The sequence below is a fragment of the Malus sylvestris genome, chromosome 8 (assembly GCF_916048215.2).
Source record: "Malus sylvestris chromosome 8, drMalSylv7.2, whole genome shotgun sequence".
In the NCBI taxonomy this organism is placed as follows: Eukaryota; Viridiplantae; Streptophyta; class Magnoliopsida; order Rosales; family Rosaceae; genus Malus; species Malus sylvestris.
In genome coordinates this window covers 6,724,503-6,742,879 of record NC_062267.1, presented here as the reverse complement: position 1 = coordinate 6,742,879, position 18,377 = coordinate 6,724,503, and the positions used below count along the sequence as shown (strand labels likewise).

The 18,377-nt window shown below is 38.7% G+C and overlaps 2 protein-coding genes across 2 annotated transcripts; one reads left to right on the top strand and one right to left on the bottom strand.

Annotated features, from left to right (window-relative positions):
- The first annotated feature begins 1,153 nt into the window (after nt 1–1,153).
- Nucleotides 1,154–13,419, top strand: LOC126631296 (uncharacterized). The gene is made up of 17 exons (XM_050301472.1): nt 1,154–1,618; nt 2,038–2,777; nt 3,456–3,723; nt 3,836–4,990; nt 5,094–5,751; nt 5,854–5,935; nt 6,032–6,079; nt 6,535–6,736; nt 8,613–9,104; nt 9,227–9,386; nt 9,481–9,542; nt 9,991–10,085; nt 10,179–10,292; nt 10,579–10,644; nt 11,055–11,152; nt 11,392–11,810; nt 11,927–13,419. Exons 1-17 carry the CDS (start codon nt 1,318–1,320, stop codon nt 13,246–13,248), a joined length of 6,282 nt encoding a protein of 2,093 aa, XP_050157429.1. The 5' UTR covers nt 1,154–1,317; the 3' UTR covers nt 13,249–13,419.
- A 649-nt stretch (nt 13,420–14,068) lies between these two features.
- On the bottom strand, nt 14,069–17,583 carry LOC126632501 (uncharacterized). Its single transcript, XM_050302929.1, has 13 exons — nt 17,220–17,583; nt 16,730–16,901; nt 16,524–16,604; nt 16,328–16,410; nt 16,123–16,238; nt 15,897–16,007; nt 15,688–15,797; nt 15,203–15,512; nt 15,049–15,126; nt 14,902–14,952; nt 14,681–14,770; nt 14,481–14,558; nt 14,069–14,377 (listed from the first exon to the last, which is right to left on the bottom strand). Exons 1-13 carry the CDS (start codon nt 17,227–17,229, stop codon nt 14,330–14,332), a joined length of 1,338 nt encoding a protein of 445 aa, XP_050158886.1. The 5' UTR covers nt 17,230–17,583; the 3' UTR covers nt 14,069–14,329.
- Between the last annotated feature and the right edge of the window lie 794 nt (nt 17,584–18,377).

The window sequence follows — 18,377 nt, the reverse complement described above, 5'->3', positions numbered from 1 at the left end:
CATGATTTAATTTTCCTTAGACTACCCCCTTTACAATCTTTCTTTTGACATCTTCCTCTCTCTCATTTAAGAGTGTTTTACGAAAGGATCGGATCAGAAACAATATTTTCAATTTTCGTTAAAATTTAGTAATCGGATTGAATCAAATCATAATAAGGTTTATAATTGACCAATTTTCCTCTTGAACTTTGATTTTATCTTATTACCCCTAAACGTTTATAATTAGCCAGTTTCTAGTAATGAATTTATGGAGATAAGTAATTAATTTCTTATGTGAATTTGAGTTTTGAATTGAAATAGGTGAACCAAGACATCATGTGAATAAAGTCACAATGATGGCTAATTAATGACATGACATCACAACCCCAACATGTTGTTGAAAAACAAGATTATAAGGAAGTATTTATAGAGATAAAATTCAAACAAAAAGTGTATCGAGTGAACTAGCGGAAGAGAAGAAGGAAAAAAAAAACAATATGTTGTCACATTAAGGAATAAAATTACCTTTGCGTATGTCCTCAAGCTATTGTCATGTGCCGTGCACGTGACCAAGATGGATGAAAATTTTCAAAATCTAAATTGCCAATTATAAGATTTTAAGAGGGTAATCAGCTAAAATAAAAGTTCAGGAAGAAAATTGCCCAAATATAAAAGTTCTGGAAAAATTGGCCAATTATAAAAAATTCAAGAGGATAATAGACTAAAATTAAAGTTAAGGAGGAAAATTGGCAATTAGCACTCATAAGAAATTTATAATCCACTCATGGGAAAAAGTTTTTCCCATGTTAAACAATGATATATTCTTAACGTCTAATTAGATTAGTTAATCATTCAAAATAAAAAACAAACGCTCATTACTTTTTGTTTCCCTATAATTATAACCACAATAGAAAAAATAAATAATTAAATTTATCTTAATTATGTTTCTGAGATACCGGTTTTTATTTCTTTTCTTTTGAGAGAGGTAATTAAGATATATAAAATGAATTTAAATTGAATTTTTTAGCCTTAATTATTTAGAATTTTTAATTAGAAGTCAGAAAAACTTGACATCTACTTACAATTCGGAGAAAATCCACAAATAACTCTAAATTAAAGGACCTCCTCGTACAAATAAACGGTAATAGTTATCGTGCGACCCACAAATCCTCCGCGCGTACATCCCAACGGTTTCACAAATGGTGGGACCCTTCCCGCTGATTAGAACTAGTTCCTAATCTTGCGCCCACATCGACTCCTGCAGTCGACCGCCGGCCACCATCGCTTTTTCACCAGAATCTCAGCAAGCCACCGTCCTCCCTCTCTCTCTCTCCGGCCATGGACTCGGGAGAGCAACCTCCGAAGAAGCGGAAGCTGCACGAATCCCAACCAGAACTGCCTCCATCGCCGCCATTATTACAACCACCGCCACCACTGCAAACCCTAGCCCCGCCGCGGAGCGTGGGCGCTCCGCAATCTCTGTCTCAGGAGGAGATTATGAAGAAACGGAGATACAGAGACGAGATTCGAAGTGTATACGATTGCTACAAGCGGATCAAGTTTTGCCTTTCGAAGAATGACTCTGCTCTCACGCCGGAGCTCGAGCAAGCTTATCTCTCTCTCATCACTGCATCCAGAGGTTCGTGTTGCTTTTACTCTTTTGCCCGTGTTGGTTTCGATTTATTTATTTTTTCTCATGTGAAGATCAAGTAGCGTGTGATGATTGTTGGCATTGTGTAAATTTAAGTGAAGAATCAAAGAAAAATTCATGATTAGGGTTTCGTTTTCGGGTTGTATGTAAATTTGCATTACATGAGATCGAGTAGGTAGCATCGGAATGTTGCGCAGATGAAGTAGGTGCTGATTATGTGTTCAACAACTTTATGCTGCTAGTTGAATTGTAGTTTGCCCGTAAAATTGAATTAGTGAATGGAAAAGAGAATGCTTTGCAATGAACGAGGTTGTTCGTTCGGACCCTCATTAGTAACATTCATACTTTAGGGTGTAGATTATAATTTTTTCTCTTCAATGTAGTAATCCTCAGTATAAACTTCACAGGTTGTACGAGTGTACAACGCATTGTTGCTGATCTCATTCCTCGGTATGCTTCAAAATGTCCAACTGCCCTTGAAGCTGCAGGGAAAGTTGTTATAAATATGTATAACTGGAGCATGGCAGTAATAAAGAGAGGAGAGGATGCTGATGGTGTTGCATTTCAGACTGCTAAATCCTGTGTTCTTGGTCTAGCTGATATTTGCTGCACTGCATCTTCAGTGGCGCCAACATCATCCGTCATTCGGGGGATTTGCTCTGCAGTTTTCCAGAATGTGCTCACCTTCTTCATATCCTCCTGTGAGGGAAAGGATGTCTTTCTTATTGTTGGGAAAGAAACTGTGAGAATACAAGATTCCTCTCAAAAATTTTCTGAGCTAAAGCAAAAGGTTTTAGATGAAAATGAATCTTCACCTATTAAATTATCCAAGTTATGTGCTCTCAGTTTAATATGGATTCTCTTTAGTTATCCACAAAAATTACTCGCAGCCTGGTTTGAACTCATTAAATCCAGTGCATCGGATGGAGTTCTGAAAGGGCAGTATTTTCTAAGGCAAATGACAAGCAGGCTTGATAATTATGGTGGATATCCTTTCGCTAAGACTGGTGATGAATCTAAATCAAGTACAGGTTATACTGAATCTAGCTCCAGAGGCTGCGAGGTTAGCTCTGAGCAGGTAGCATCAGATGGCAATCATGTCTGTGGGGATGCATCAACAGTTTTAGAGAGCTGCTTGTTAGGACTGGTAATTCTTTTGAGCTTCCCATGCTTTATATGTTATGTCATAGTCAATTCTGATTGTTGTACCAATTTTTGGCTGTATAAGCTATTGATTTCTGATAGTGTACTTGCAAATCCTAATATTTCAAGATAGTGGAGAAAATATCAGTTGCTGACCATTGTTTTTTTAACAGAATTTGGAAAAAATTTATGCCATATATTGTTTGTATAACAAAAACAGATAATATGTAATAGTAGGGTATGATAGTAAGCGTATTGATATGCATGATGCATCACATGCATCCTTCTGTACCATCTGTTTTGGAATTGCAACTCAGCTTCAGTTGAATGCAACAAATTTCTTTAGGAAAATGATTGTTGGGTTGACTAAGTTCTAGAAATTTAGGTACTATTGCCAATGAAATGTTAAACCAACACATATGTAGAGGAGATGCAGTAATTTGGGGCAGACACTACTAAATGAGGATCTTTTACATTCCTAAAATGGTTATCCTTGTACTTCTGACTGATAGGTAGAAATAAGTTGAATTTTCTCAAGTATTTGGTTTGAAGATGAAAATTTGTGTTTTCCTTTTGTGTAGTGATTTGTTTAATTATAGTTATTCCTTTTCTGATATTGCTGACTGTCTCTTGCCCTGGGGCCTTTTTTGGTTTTATTTTCTTTTTCTTTTTACGTATGCAGGTTCTTAGCAAAGATCCGTCATTGCAAAGTTGGATGTTCTCAAAGTATAAAAAGTTATGTAAATCGTCGTCTTCCAAAGTTTTTAATGATATTAAATCTTCTTTGGAAGATGTATTTAATTCATTTTTAGGGCGAATGGATGTGGGAGATGATCAAGTGGATAGCGATGAGGATGATTCTGATCCATCCAGATTTATTGAACGAGCATATCTGGTTCCTAGGTTCTCTAACCAACATGAGGCCTGTAGTGAACTGTATGGAAAAGATAGTAAGTTAAGAACTAATAATGGATCCTATCATGTATTTTTATTCTGACAGAGTTTCAGGTCAACATCTGAAACCGTACAGCTCTATAATCCCTCATGAAACTACTCTTGCAGGTTCCAATCAGGAGAGTTGGGGAACAAGGTCCACAAACTCTGAGATTAGGGAGCATGGAGATATGTCACATGGCAGGTCTTCTGTGCCAAGGGACCTAATGAACCACCAGGTTCTTTCACCTGTCACAAGATCTCCACTAAATTTCAGGAGTAATTCATTTGATGGGAGAAAACATGGTCATCTTGACAAGAATCAAGATGCAATGGATTTTGGCTCACCTCTCATGAGATCTTCAAGTGGTGGTGTAAATAGTTCTTTTGAATCTCCTAGACCTCATTTGGTGTCACCATATACTTCCACAACAACTCAAATTGTTTGGTATTCGGATGGGGATATTGGAGCCATGGATATTTTCTCCGCCTCTAAGCAGCTCTGGCTGGGCTTTTCAGGATCTGATGCGTCTGAAGCTCATGTAAGGTTTCAGTTAGAGAGGTTTGGTGCAGTAGAACAATTTATTTTCTTCCCCCTCAAGGGGTTTGCCTTGGTAGAGTACAGAAACATTGTGGATGCCATAAAGGCTCGGGAATATATTCGTGGACATTTTCCTTGGCACGTGAAGTTTATGGATATAGGACTGGGAACTAGAGGTACCATGAATGGCATTGCAGTTGGTTCTAGTTGCCATGTATATGTTGGAAATGTATTAAGTCAATGGGCCAAGGATGAGACTCTGCATGAATCAAGAAAAGTGATTTACAAGGGTCCTTACATGGTCACTGATCTTAGCAATGAAGGTGCGTTACTGATGGAATTTGATACTCCTGAAGAAGCTGCTGCGGTAATGGCACATCTCAGACAACATCGCAAGGAAAGGAGTAACCACAGGCCACCATATGGTGCAGGGCCAGCTAATGTCGTAATATCCCAAACTGATGGTGCAAGATCTGCACCTACCCCTACTCATATTGACATAAGAAGCAGCACCCCTGGAAACATGTCCAGTAGTTATGTTGCTGCACCATTTTCAGTAAATCATGAGAGCCACCCCATGGAGCTTGCATCCCCTAGAGTAACGTCTGAGAATCAGGGGAATACTGTACAGAGTGGATATTTATTTCAGTCAAAGAGAGCTACTGGCTCTACGGAGATGCTTGAATCTGGCACCCCAAAGCTTGATGGTTATGACAATAACTCACCTGTGGATCCTTCTCAAGGTGAAATACTTTTGGTAGAAATTTATTTGAAACTAGCCTCCTTCTCATTCCTTTTCTGTCCTTTGATACTAAATGAATTGTATATTGAATGGTTTTACTATAGGTAGTCATGCCGTTTCTCGTGCTGCTGAACAAAAGTGGATGTATGCAAAACCTGGAATGGAGCTGCATTCCGCACCAGGGAGCATTCCTTGTGTTCCTGTGCCAACACAGGGACCCTGTGTCCCACCTCCACTCCAAATTCACTCATCTCCATTTATACGGCCTGTTTACCCCCCTCCAAGCTGTTCTTGGGATCCACGGGGTGTAAATCATAATCCTCCTTTGAACCCAATCTCACCAGGTGTAATGCCCAACAATTTTCATGGGAATGCTATTGTAGCTCCCTTCATTCCTGCTTCTGTGACTCCACTTGCACAGATACAGGGAACTCCAGCACAGCAATTTGACCAAATGTTTTCAGTACCAATAGTTCCACCACCATTATCATCTCAACCACCTCCTCTGCCTGAAATGCCACCTCCAGTGCCCCCATCTCCACCACCTCTGCCTCAGTCACAGCCGCCTTTTGTTCCTCCTCCTCCCCATTCACCTCCTCCACCTGTTCCAGAATCATCTGGTGTGGAAAGTTCTGGACAACGCTCTCAGTATCAGTGGCAGGGAATGTTATGCAAAAGTGGTGTTCATTACTGTACTGTTTATGCGCATAGGGTGGATTCAGATATATGCAAATATTTGAATGCCATTTCTGAACCTATAGAGTCAGTTCTTTTCTTTTCCCCAGTTTCCTTTCTGAAATCTCATTAAGGTTTTTTTGAGTATAAACTAAATATCTATTCATAATTTATGGCTAATTGGTTCAGATGGCCTGCTAAGTTAGACATGACCAAGCGTACAGATTTTCGGCATGTGAAGTCAACATTTACTAGCACCCCACCACATAAAGTAAGTCCATTAATATTACTATCCTGAACTCAATATCTGTCATTCATTTCCAAAATTTATTTATATTTATTGTCTTTTCTTTTACTTTTGATGCAGAGGGAGGTATGCAGATTGATCCCAGCTTCTGCAGGCGACCACAAAGGCGTAAGTTATCCTCTTTTGCATTGGTCCTGTAGTTCTGTAGCCTCTCTTGGGATGGCAGCTATGCTATCCCTTGATAAAGTGATAGTATTGTTTATCTGGACTAGGAAAAAGATGAACTGTTAACCATGAAAACACTTCCAGAACATGTTTGTTAGAGATGACATTAGTTATGTCTTGTAAACGTCTTACACGTAAATATTCTAAGATTTGTAGACACAGAAGGAAAAGTTGAAGGTGTTTAGACCAGTCTACTCTAAACCAAAGTTCGTAAACATCCCAAAGTACAATCTAACTGAGATTCATGCAATTCCAAGATTTGTAAATGAAGATCTTTGAGATTCATATTTGTACATGTTTATCTACCCCCAACACATAAGCGTAGCCAAGATTCGCTATCCTGTTTCAACTGCCAATGAATTCCCGCATATATTAAGTCTTTCATTTCTGTTCTCCAGTTTCAGGATTTCGTTTCATACTTGAAGCAGAGGGATTGCTCAGGAGTGATCAAGATCCCGGCTGTGAAATCCTTATGGGCGAGGCTTCTGTTCATACTTCCACACTCTGATGACATTTGTGCTATGCTCTCTATTGCACCGAGTCCTCCTGATTGTCTCATTGCTCTAATATTACCTAAAGAAACAAACTTCGAGTGGGTATGATCTTCTAATTTATGATATGGGTGGAAGTCTCTGCATACATGTGCTTCTTATGCCCTATATAGCTTATTGGAAGAAACTATGCTTTATGCTTTCTAAACTAGCTGAGTTTTTGCTTTCCTGCTTCTCTTCTACGAAGGCAATGATGAAAGTTTTGAATGTTATTATCGTCGGTGACATATTTCTTTTTATCTTCTTGTACATGGTACATATCGCAGCAAACTTTATAGTATAAGGGTTGTTTCGGCTTAGCAGAGGCCGATCGACAGAATTTTCTCTCTTGTAGAATAGAAATGCCCTGGCATGTGGAGCTTCTGTGGAATTTAGTTCCCTGAAGATGTTAACCTTTTCTCTAATGTTGGTGCTAAAAATTATAGATATCACTGACCGCTGTGTAAATATTATTTCTCTGAAGCTATGCTGCCATTGTTTTTTAATCTCGGAAAGTAATTTTTCTTTAATAGTCCGGACTACTTTTTGGTACGGAAATGAACAGTCATGATGGCATTGAGAAAGTACTATTTTTGTTTGCTTGCCAATCTAATAGATATAAAGTCCGATTACTAATAATCCCAACTATTAAAGACTCACCCCTCTGAAAGTCTCAAAATTACATAAACCTCGACACAATGTGCCCGGCTTGTTTCCTTTTTGGCTGAAAATATTTTTACTCTCGGAAAATAATTTTTATCACCTTCCTTTTCCCACTGCTTACTCTTTATTTCTGCTTTTTCAGAAGGGGTGCGAAAATCACCTCTGTTATTATAAGCTCATTAAAATTCTTAACGGAAACTTCTTGAAAAAAAAGAACTTAGAAATGTATAACCACGATACACTTCTTTTTTTTTTTTTAGCCAATGGTAGTGAAAACGTTTCTTATGAATGATTGAAATTAAAATTATAAGATTTAGAACTCGTTTTGAAGTGCTTTTAAATTGATTGAAAGCGCTTGTTGGTGAAAATGTTTTTAGACTCAACCTTTAGTAAAAATGCAAGTGAATCATTTAAAAACACTTAAAGTATTACATGCAAGAAACACATAATGAATTTATGTGGTATATTCATATCATAACATATGAACAGTAAGAACTAGCATTCTTATTGAGACTAGAACTCATAGGGAAGAAAATAGATTTATGTGTGTCGCCCAGGGCATAAGGGGCATGATGACTTGACGTCATCCTCACCTTCCTCCGGCTTATCACCGGCAGTTTGCTCAGGGCAAATGAACATAACCTTCAACCAATTGGCGCTCTCTGCCATTCTTCTATCTCTCTCCACCGATAGACACCCATTGCACATGGCTTTCCCTATGTATAATCTAAAATCAGTTCCTTCCCTATGCACGACTCTAAGAAAGTTGAATACTTAGTTGATCAACCCTTAATCTTACTTGATGTAATTGACTATGTGTCCCTCTGTTAGAAGTGTTCTAAAAATGTTTTTAAAACCAATTTTTAGTAAAAATGCAAGTGAATTCTCAAAAAACATTTAAAGTGCTTCATGCAAGAAACACATAACTGATGCTTATTATAAGAAACACTTTCAATGCTTTTATAACCCAAAAATATTTTCGCTAAAAGCACTTTCAATCATTTCAAAAACATTTCCGAATGAACCCTTAAATAGTTGTAAAAATACTCGTAGGATTGAATGATATATGAAATTAGAAAAAAAAATAAAAAAAAATGTCAAGAGTCGATAGTCAATAGAGGCTTGGTTGCCAATGCCTAGTGACTTGTGAGTGTTGGCCAAGAAATAAAAGAAAAGCCGCCGCGCCCGGCCTACAAATACCAGGATTTGGCGCAACTAAGCGCCACCGACCTCCCAGTTCTTTGGTTTCCATTCGACGCACCGTCTTTTCTTCTCCCTCTGAGTCTCACTTGCCCTCAATCGAAATCCGATCGGACTGAGTGCGAGGGAGAACATGTCGAACAGAAACTCTCACCCCCGAACCGCCGGAAGCAAGGGTGTCCCAAAACCCCAAAAGGTCTTCGTCCCCAAGAATCCAGACAATAACAATCCAATCCCTCGAGAGCCCAATCTCAATCCTAATCCCAATCCCACGCTCTCCACCTCTCTCCGGCAATCGCTATCCAAGCAGCAATCCAATGCGGAAACTTCCACCGCTGCTTCGGTGCCGCCGTCGGGGAGCAGGGTTCGGATGGGGGACAAAGGTGAGTGGGTGCCGAGCAGAGCTCAGGGTGGCAATTTCGTAAGTTACTTGCCCCAGGATGAGGCGGTGGCGGCTGGGCTCGGCGCCGACGAAGGCGGATTGGACGCCCTGGAGTCGCAGAGAGTGGTGGATCTTCTTAACAGAGAGCTCTCTCGCCTGTTGAAGTTAAACCCTAAGGAGTTTTGGCGACAAGGTAAAATAACTGCTGTGACATTTACATCTTGACCTGCAAAAGCCGGAAACTTAACACTGAATATTCAATTTGTTGTTAATATTTTCACTGTTTTTGTGTTGATGCTGCCCCATTGTTGTCAGTGGCTAGTGATACATCGTTGCATGAATTTCTGGATAGCTTTCTACAGTTTAGGAGTAGGTGGTATGATTTCCCTCATCGCGGCGCCAAGGAATTGGTGGCGGGGGTCATTGTTGGGGAGTTTGAATTGAGCCGCCGTGTGTTCATGGTATTATATCGAATGTAAGTCTGAGGTTGCAGCTGTATAGCATCATGTTCTGTTATTGCGTTGTTATTATCGCTTTTCGTATTCACTTTCTCTGTCATCGTAATGCAGATCTTCTAATAGGGATCCTGGCGCTCGTCTTGCTGATAGTCTCAGTCCACAAGACCATGAAGGTGTTTTCCGTAGATATGTTTTCTCTGTAATTGTTTTTCATAAAGTTTGGTGGGCAAGATAATCTGTTTTGTTAGAACATGATTAGTGTAACCCTTAAAGATTTTGGATATTATTATGCATTACTTTATGTCATTTTCCTTCAAGAAATCATATGCTTTCTTCTTTTTCTCCAAAATTTGTGCAGTGTGGTAACTGATGTTTCATTACAAATTCCATACCATATCCATAGATGAGATGACTTTTGCTTCCATATTAGAGTTTGCTAGGTGCTTTTGCTTCCATATTAGAGTTTGCTAGGTGCTTTTAGGTCTCGTGAAAGTCTATATATATGTCCTATATTTGTATTCGAGTTGAATACATCTATTTGGAGAAAATACATTTAGGATTCTTTTTTTTTTTGCTTAATATTGTATCGAAATAACAGTTGTTCACTAATTCCACATGTAGTTCTTTTGCAGGAGATGAAGTTGCTTGACTTGCCTAAGTTGTTAGATATATGTGCTATATATGGTCATGAAAATGAAGATTTGACCAGAGTGCTGGTAGGAATTTCATAAATAGCGGCCTAGTGCCCTCTCCAATTGCACTCTCTGTCACTCACTCACTCAGTCATTCTTTGTTATTATGTTTTTCAGGTTGGCAATGCAGTAAAAGCTCATACTAGGATCCGTGACAATTTGACTGCAGTAGCATCACATTTCCTTAGCATTGTCCAAACAATGTACCAACGTAGCAGCTCAGCCTTGGAGGTATGCCCTCAAATCTTTTAAAATCAAAAGTGACTGATTCCACCATTTATTCCGTTCATCCTGTTTAATAAGGATGCAAAAGTGGGTTTCTATAGTCATAGTCTTGATAAATACTCGAGGAAGCTTAGTAAAATAACAGTGAAACTCATATGTTGCATAAATAATGTTGATCAAACTTTTCTGCCTAACGAATAATGGTTAAGTCTTTACTAGTTATGTATCTTCAATGCTATTTTAATTAGTTTTTACTGGAAGGATTTATAAGCACTCCTGTTATCATGTGCAGACCCTTTTTTCCTCTGGAAACACTGGAGAACATGGATCCAGCCGACTTCTTGCTGATTTATTGGAAGTGAGTTGCTTTCTATTCTTATTGACTGAACTTATTAGTACAACTGATGCCTTCCTCTACTCCTTTTCAGTACTTAGCTGCAATTTGAATTAATTCCTTAAAGAGATTTAGAGTAATAGTGGGTTTTAATTTGGATTTGTTCTGCTACATGCTTTACAAAATTAAATTAAATTTTTAGAACAATGGGGGATATTATATATGGAAGTTTTATTAACCAATTTTTTGCTACAAATACAGCTAAGGAAATTCTTTTCATAAGGAATTCAAGTGACCCCTTTCGTTTTCTATACGGGTTGGATCTATGATGTTTCAAGTGGACCATGGCTGTTTTCTGCTTCAACTTTTACAAGACATGAGGATGTTGGCATGCTTATGATACTCTATTTAAGAATTTTCTCCTTTCTTGGTAGGTTATGGACTTCATCAACGATGCAATTGTATCCATGGATGCTTTCTTAACTGCATATGAACCATCTGCTGTCTTCTTGTTGTGCCCTGTTGAAACCAGGTATCTTTCCTTTGGGCTTGGCTGTTTGAGTCAACAATCAGAAGGTTTATCTTAGAATATAGTTTGGCTCTTCTAAGCTGAGTATCTGATGGAAACTTCATCAGCATGTTTTGGTCGTTTTCTAGGAGTTTTTGTAGTGGAACCTGTTCGTTTGGTAAATCATGTTTTTTTAGCAATAATGCTGTCAAAAGTTTCAATAATGATGAAACAGTATATCTTTGCTCTCTCTTTCTATGCAGTCATGGGAACGAGGCATTACTAAGCACTCTAGCAAGGTTGCATGATTCATTACTTCCATCTTTGCAGCGTGGATTTCGAATAATTTCAGCAGATGGAGAAGATAAAATGGTGTCTAATATTGCTTTAAGTTTGAAGATGTTATCAAAGAGAATTGTCAGATTCGGTTGGAAACTATTGGATTTGTGCTATCTAAGTGATGAGGCCTTCAAAGATAACCTCCCCATTCCAGCTGCTGCAGAGATGTTTCCAGCCAAAGTGGAGGATCTTTTCATTAGATCAGATATACTGGTTCAAACTTTAAGAGAGATTAATGGAATTTCCGTATGTGCTCAGGAGAACCAGAATAGGCAAACATTTCTTCAAAATATTGAAAAGAACTTCAACATTATGAGCAAAATGGAGAATTTACAAAATAGTGGTGAGCTATTACATGCTATTACAGTATATTGTACTTGTACAAGTTTTGCATTGGCTTGTTTAATATAATTATGCTTGAAGACGCAAATTCATACTTAGTTGGCTTTGTTCATGCAGGATGGATAATCATGGATGATGAGCAGCTGGGGTATGTATATGGAATACTTATGTCTACTCAGAAACTCATAGTTAAGGAGCAGCCCAGTACGAAAGCTGCTTTGACAAACAAGAAGGTGCAGATAGATGAAGATGTTGCAATTGTGGAGTCGCGAATCAGTCAAATAAAGGACCTGTTCCCTGATTATGGAAAAGGTTTCTTAGCTGCTTGTCTTGAAGCCTATAACCAGAATCCTGAGGAGGTTATTCAGAGGATTCTTGAGGGAACTCTTCATGAAGATCTGCAGTCCTTGGATATGTCATTAGAGACGATGCCAGCACCCAAGACTGCAACTGTTGGTAGGAATGATAAAGGGAAAGGAAAAGTAGGTGAGCTTACAGCACCACCCGCCACTAGTACAGCAGTTGTGAGGGATAAACAAAATGGTGCCCCTTCGGTTTCATCTTCCTCATCACAAGGAAGGTTTGTTAGGAAGTCTAAAGCAGACGTGCCTGATACGGATACCCTGGATGACAGAAATGAGAAATACATTGCAAACACTGCTGCTCTTATTTCACAGTTTGAGTATGACGATGAGTATGATGACTCTTTTGATGATCTGGGTCTGAGTGTTGCGGATTCAGGAGTGGGGGAAAGTGAGATATTTAGTGAAAAAAGCAGCTCAAATACGGGTAGGCCGTGGGAAACACAAACTGGAAGTTCATCTCAGGATGCAGCTAGTTCCAAATGGGGCTCCAGAAAGAAGCCCCAATATTATGTCAAGGATGGTAAGAACTATAGTTACAAAGTTGCAGGTTCAGTTGCAGTTGCAAATGCTGGGGAAGCATCATTAATTACTGAAGCACAACGAGAAGTTATTCATGGCCTTGGCCGTGGTGGCAATCTTCCTCTAGGCGCGGTTAAGAAGCTGACAGAATACTCGGAGGAGCAAGACAAACAATTTGAGAATTCTCAAGCCGAAGAGAGAGGTCAGATGGATGGGAGAGGGAGAGGGTTTGTTGGGAATGCTAGGGGCAGAGGACGGAGGGGAGGAAGACAAAGGGAGTCCAATGAGGAGCAAGTAACTAAACACAACGATAATGCCGAAGGTGAGTCTGTTGGGAATGCTAGGGGCAAAGGACGGAGGGGAGGAAGACAAAGGGAGTCCAATGAGGAGCAAGATAACAAACACAACGATAATGCCGAAGGTGAAGACGGAGAGAATGCCGGAAATCAAAGGGGAAGGGGGGGAAGGAGAGGAGGCAGAGGAGGAGGTGGGAGAAATAATTTCAGGAAGGACCGGGCCATGAATAAGCACTTTTCTGGTTTAGGTGGCTTCTAGATATACAGAGTAACACCGACATCTCCCCCGTTTTTTGTTTAGGGAACGGTTTCAAGCGTGAGATCTATCGAGAGTTTTGGGTCACTGTAAATTTTGTTGCTTGCTAACTTGTCGTTTGATTAAACCACAGTTACATCGCTCAATCAATCACTATGGTTTCATATGCATTAATCAAGTGAAGACACCGACACTAGATTAGATTTGTGATTAGTATGAAATTTTTTTAGAGTCAAACTTAATATTTAGTATCAAACTTCGTCATCCATTAGAATCGAACTTAATAAGCAGATAAACCGTAGTACTAAATGAAGTTCCACTCAACTGATAAAAGAATCCACCATAGTTCAAACTGGCTTTGGTAAAAACTCAATAAGAAGAAAAAATGGGCTGGATGGAAATAATTGGCCTAACATGTAATAAAAGAAACAGGAAGACACCAGAAGGGGTGGGGGGGGGGGGAGGGGTTCGAACCACCTTCGACCTTGTGTTTAAGGGCCACCACTCTAGCCGACACACTTGATGTACTTGGCGTCAAAAAATTCAAACGGAAAATATAAATTGATCTAAAACAGTGCGTCGAGCTTTCACAGATTGTTTTCATGGAGGCTGCGGACCCAAGAAATGTTCATAAAAAATTTAGCGGGATGCAAAACTTAGTCAGAACGAAGTTACGTTAGGTTAAACACTTACCTACTTGTATTTTAAGGTCGTCAGATGTTACTAAAGTTCCACGAAAATAAATCTTTTGACGTGTTAACCATATTATTGCAAGTGTAAATACCGTTTGTTCAAAAAAAAAAAACATAAGAATCTTGATGAGTTTTCAAAAGATTTTAGCATATGCATTGGTCAAAATTATAATCTATTTGTGGCAAATTCAATATACAAGATAAAATTCTTCATTAAAATTTTCTAGAGTAGCAAATGACAGATATAGCCTTATCCAACCATTTGTACTATTGGTTTGAACCCACCACCAACTTCATGACTAGAGATGAAACAAGATTGTTTGTTGCAAATAAAAGAATGGAGGCTGGGGACCAAAAGTAGTGCAAAGCCGAAAAGATGAGCGCATCGATGTTTACGCATCGTCCCCCATGTTCGCTGCAAAGCGGCCGATATTTTTACCCTGCAAACGCACAAAGAGAGTAAAAAGGTAAGAAGCAAAGTATAATTGAAGAGCCAGCATGTTTACCCTGAACACGTTGAAGCAAAAGCGTTCGCAAGCATACCTCAGATAACATTCGCTGCTTGTTAAGCAGCTGGGTCCTTGCTTTGCTTTGAACTGAGTTCGGTGACCTAAACATCCTCTGTAATGAAGAAACAATATTAATGAATGACTGGAGAATTACCTACCCACAAAAGAACACCTGCTGCAGACCTATGGAATATCAAACTAATGAAACAAATTGGAGTAGTTGTAAGAACAAACCTTTTCACCACCAGATAGACGATGTTCGGAATCAGATGGATTCTTTTTCTTTGGATTGAAGCCAAGAACATCCTGGAGGAGTTCATTTTCCTGTTTCAGAAAATTGTATTAATTTAGCCTTGTACTAATTAAAGATGAATTATAGTGCCAAGATTAAAAATAGATACAAATTTATCCAATAAAATGACGAAGAAATCATATTTCAGGGTAAGGAAAGCAACCTGCATGTGCTTGATAAAACCTCCTCCAAGAAAACGCTTCAAAAAGTTCAACTGCGATGGTTTCAAAACAGTAACAGTTTAACGACTTGAAACTATCTAACCAAACAAAAAATTGAAACGAAAACAGGAGGAGGAGGATAAGAGGACCTGTATCATCTGTGACCACGTTGATGTGTGTAATGATTCACCACCAATCTTTATTGAAATTTCAGGAGAATAACCATCCTACATTGATGAATAAGATCAGTATACAGGATCGACATAATTAAGTATCCATTTTAATCACAAGGGTGTAATATACCTCAAGATAATCCAAGATATCCCGGAACGTGTTCCGCTGATTGCTAAGATCTTTTTTAGCAGAACTTTTTCCACCTGCCTCAGCTGAGAGGTTTCTGGCTTGATTAATAATCTTTGATTTCAGTCCTTGTATATGTACATATTCCCGGGGTTTATTTCCTTCTTCAGTTGAGGCATTACTTGAAGTATTCGCACCAGCAGAGAACTTTTCTAAACTTCCAATCTCAAAAATTAATGCCAAAGCTTCACCAGCGGCTATACGCATAGACCGGTCATCCTTATCTAGCAGGCTAGATAAGTATGTTATGGACCTGCATTATTGGCCAGAAAATGATCGGGGAGTTATTCCACAAGGTTGTTGCATCAAATTGATCACAGCCAATGTCTTAATGTGGTTTGAATCACACATTACCAAGTAGACAAATCCTTATCAAATGAAAGAAAAGCAAAGCAATAAAATGCATCAGTGATCAATATTTTACTCACTCTTGCCAATCTTTAAAATTAAGATTCCAACCATCTACAGTTGTCAAAAGAAAGGACCACGCAGACACCATGGTGGTTATTGCAGCAGCTGAGAGTTTGACTGCCATTACCTGAAAAAGTTATAGAATGGACAACAGACAAATAGTGAAACAGAACCTTCAGCTGGCACACAAAATAAAAATAGATAAATACGGCATGCGCTTACTTACATTTGAACTTTGTTTTGGATGAACTACTTGCCACATAATTTGCATTGACTTTTCTGTTTGATCTGGATCACTACCACCAACAAAAGTGATAATAGCTAAACACTCCAGTAACTGCAATTAGAAACCAAATTCTGTGTTAAAGGAAAACAGGTTCAATATTATGATATGTCCAACAACCAGAAATCATATGAAGCTAAAGCCTAGAGAAGTATGATATCATAGCTACCGCTGATGTTTTTGAGACTTCAGATCCAGATTTGAAAGCCTGTGAAATCACAGGTAGTGATTCTTCCAGTATTTCATGAGCATTGTCTCCACATCCAACAGTCAAAGCCAATAGTCCTACAAGCACACACAAAAAGATTAAAAACTGATTTTGATACTTGGGGGAGAAGTAAACAAATGGGCCAAAAAAGGAGTTAAGACCTAACCGATCACATGAGACGCCAAACATATCTCTTTGGACGAACCCTTTTTAATGCAATTCAGACACTGATGCAATAAAGTGGCAAACCTGATGAACACCAAATAAGTTTATGAGAATCAATCTAAAATACAATACGGTAAGAACTAAGGCATTCTGGGTCCTAAGAGCATAAGTGAACATAATCAAATGCAGTTGCTTACTTCTTTTCCACAAACTGATGTTGCATGTTGCTATTAAATGCGTCAATAATTGCTGACAAAGCTTTTTCTCTTGTGGAACCCCTTCACATACACAAAGTATAACATTTAGTAAGCAAAATGGGCAACAATAAAACAAGCTTCTTTGCACTTTTTTCTGAGTATTATTACTATCATTACACAATATGATTATCAAAAGGAGAGTATACCTCTTCTCATACAACGCATCTACAGCTTGGTCAAGTAAACTATCCTTATCCACTTGCATATCTTCATTGACAGACACCGAAATATGATCGGAGCGCATAGTCGATGTCGAACTCACGCTACTATTATCATCATCACTATCCATCATTGCAGCATTCTTACGCTGAGAACTACCTGCAAATGCCAAAATCCACAATAACCTCAACACCGAAAATTCCATAATTCTTATATCCTCCTTTTTTAGGAGACAATTAAAAACCCACATGTAGTATGAACTCAAACAAACATTAAAATCAGCTAAAACAAAACTTGTTGCAATAATTGAAACCAACAAAAAAGTAATAAATTGCATGCAAATTTGGGATCTCAAGCAATAAAACAAGCAAATTACAATTAAAACTAACGAATTGAAACATCAGAATTAGCAGAATTAAGAAAACCCTAATGAACAAAATTATCAAATTGAAAACTCTAAAGGGATGAAAGGCTCACGTTTCCCCATAACTGTGAGTCGTATGGGGGGGTCCCTACTGTACTTTCTGAATCCCTAGCACGCTTTCTCTGTCAGAACAAGTTACAAGGGCGACTGAAAATCTGAGAAGAAGAAGGTGGAGGAGGAGAGCGCTGCCAAAGAGAAGAAAATCTGACGAGATCGACGAAATCGAATTGGCCGGAGACGAGAAAAAACTGCGATTCAGAAAATCCAGAGACCAATTCAGCCATTAATGGAATTAGGGTTTCCTGATTTGGGGCAAAAATGCGAGAAGGGGCTTCCTCTTTCTTTTGAGAAATCAAAATTTGGGGGAAATTGAAATCTGGAACATTTTGTGGCATCGAATATTCGGTGCCAACATGTGGCACGCTGGTGCGCGGAGTCGTATGGTTTATGACGTGGCGGGCTGTGAGCCGTTGGGTTTGGTGTGCTTTGTGATAAGAGAGTATGGGGCTGGAGTTGCTCAGAAAAATATTACGTAGTACGGAGTCGGCGATGTCGGCCTGACGCGCGAGTTTCGGAGAGTGGAAGACAGCCAGGAGGCGGGTAGAAAAGTGCAGCACGTGAGACACGTGACTGAAGAAAACTGGTGTTTGTTTCTAGTTTTTTTTTTTTTTTGTGAAAAATAGATACTTTATTGAAGATAAAAAACGCTATACGTCTGCTTGGCGTGCTGAATGGAATGGGTAATAGCCAATTAAGCTATACATTCAAGTCTTGTTTGATGGTGTAAATGAAATTTGGACTGGATAGGCTATAAATCCGAAATAAAATGGGTTATGCAACTAATTTCACACACGGTTTTACAAATTTCATTCCAACCTATTTCTTTACATTCTAACCTAACCAATCCGAAGTATAATGTTCATTCTTGTCCTGCCCACCAAACGTAACCCATAAGATAGTACAAGGAACAAACAAAAAATGACAATCCTTACAATGGACGACCATAAAATGACATTGTGTACACCAAACATTGGAAAAAATATCTCAATCTATCACTTCCCTTCCTAGCCTAACTATTTCAAAATACAATATTCAATCTTGTTTAGTTCACCAATCGCAACTCATAAGATAGTACAAGGGACAACTAAAAAATAATAATTCAAAATCAATATGCTATTGAGAACAAAAATTGCATCTTACAAAAAGAAGAG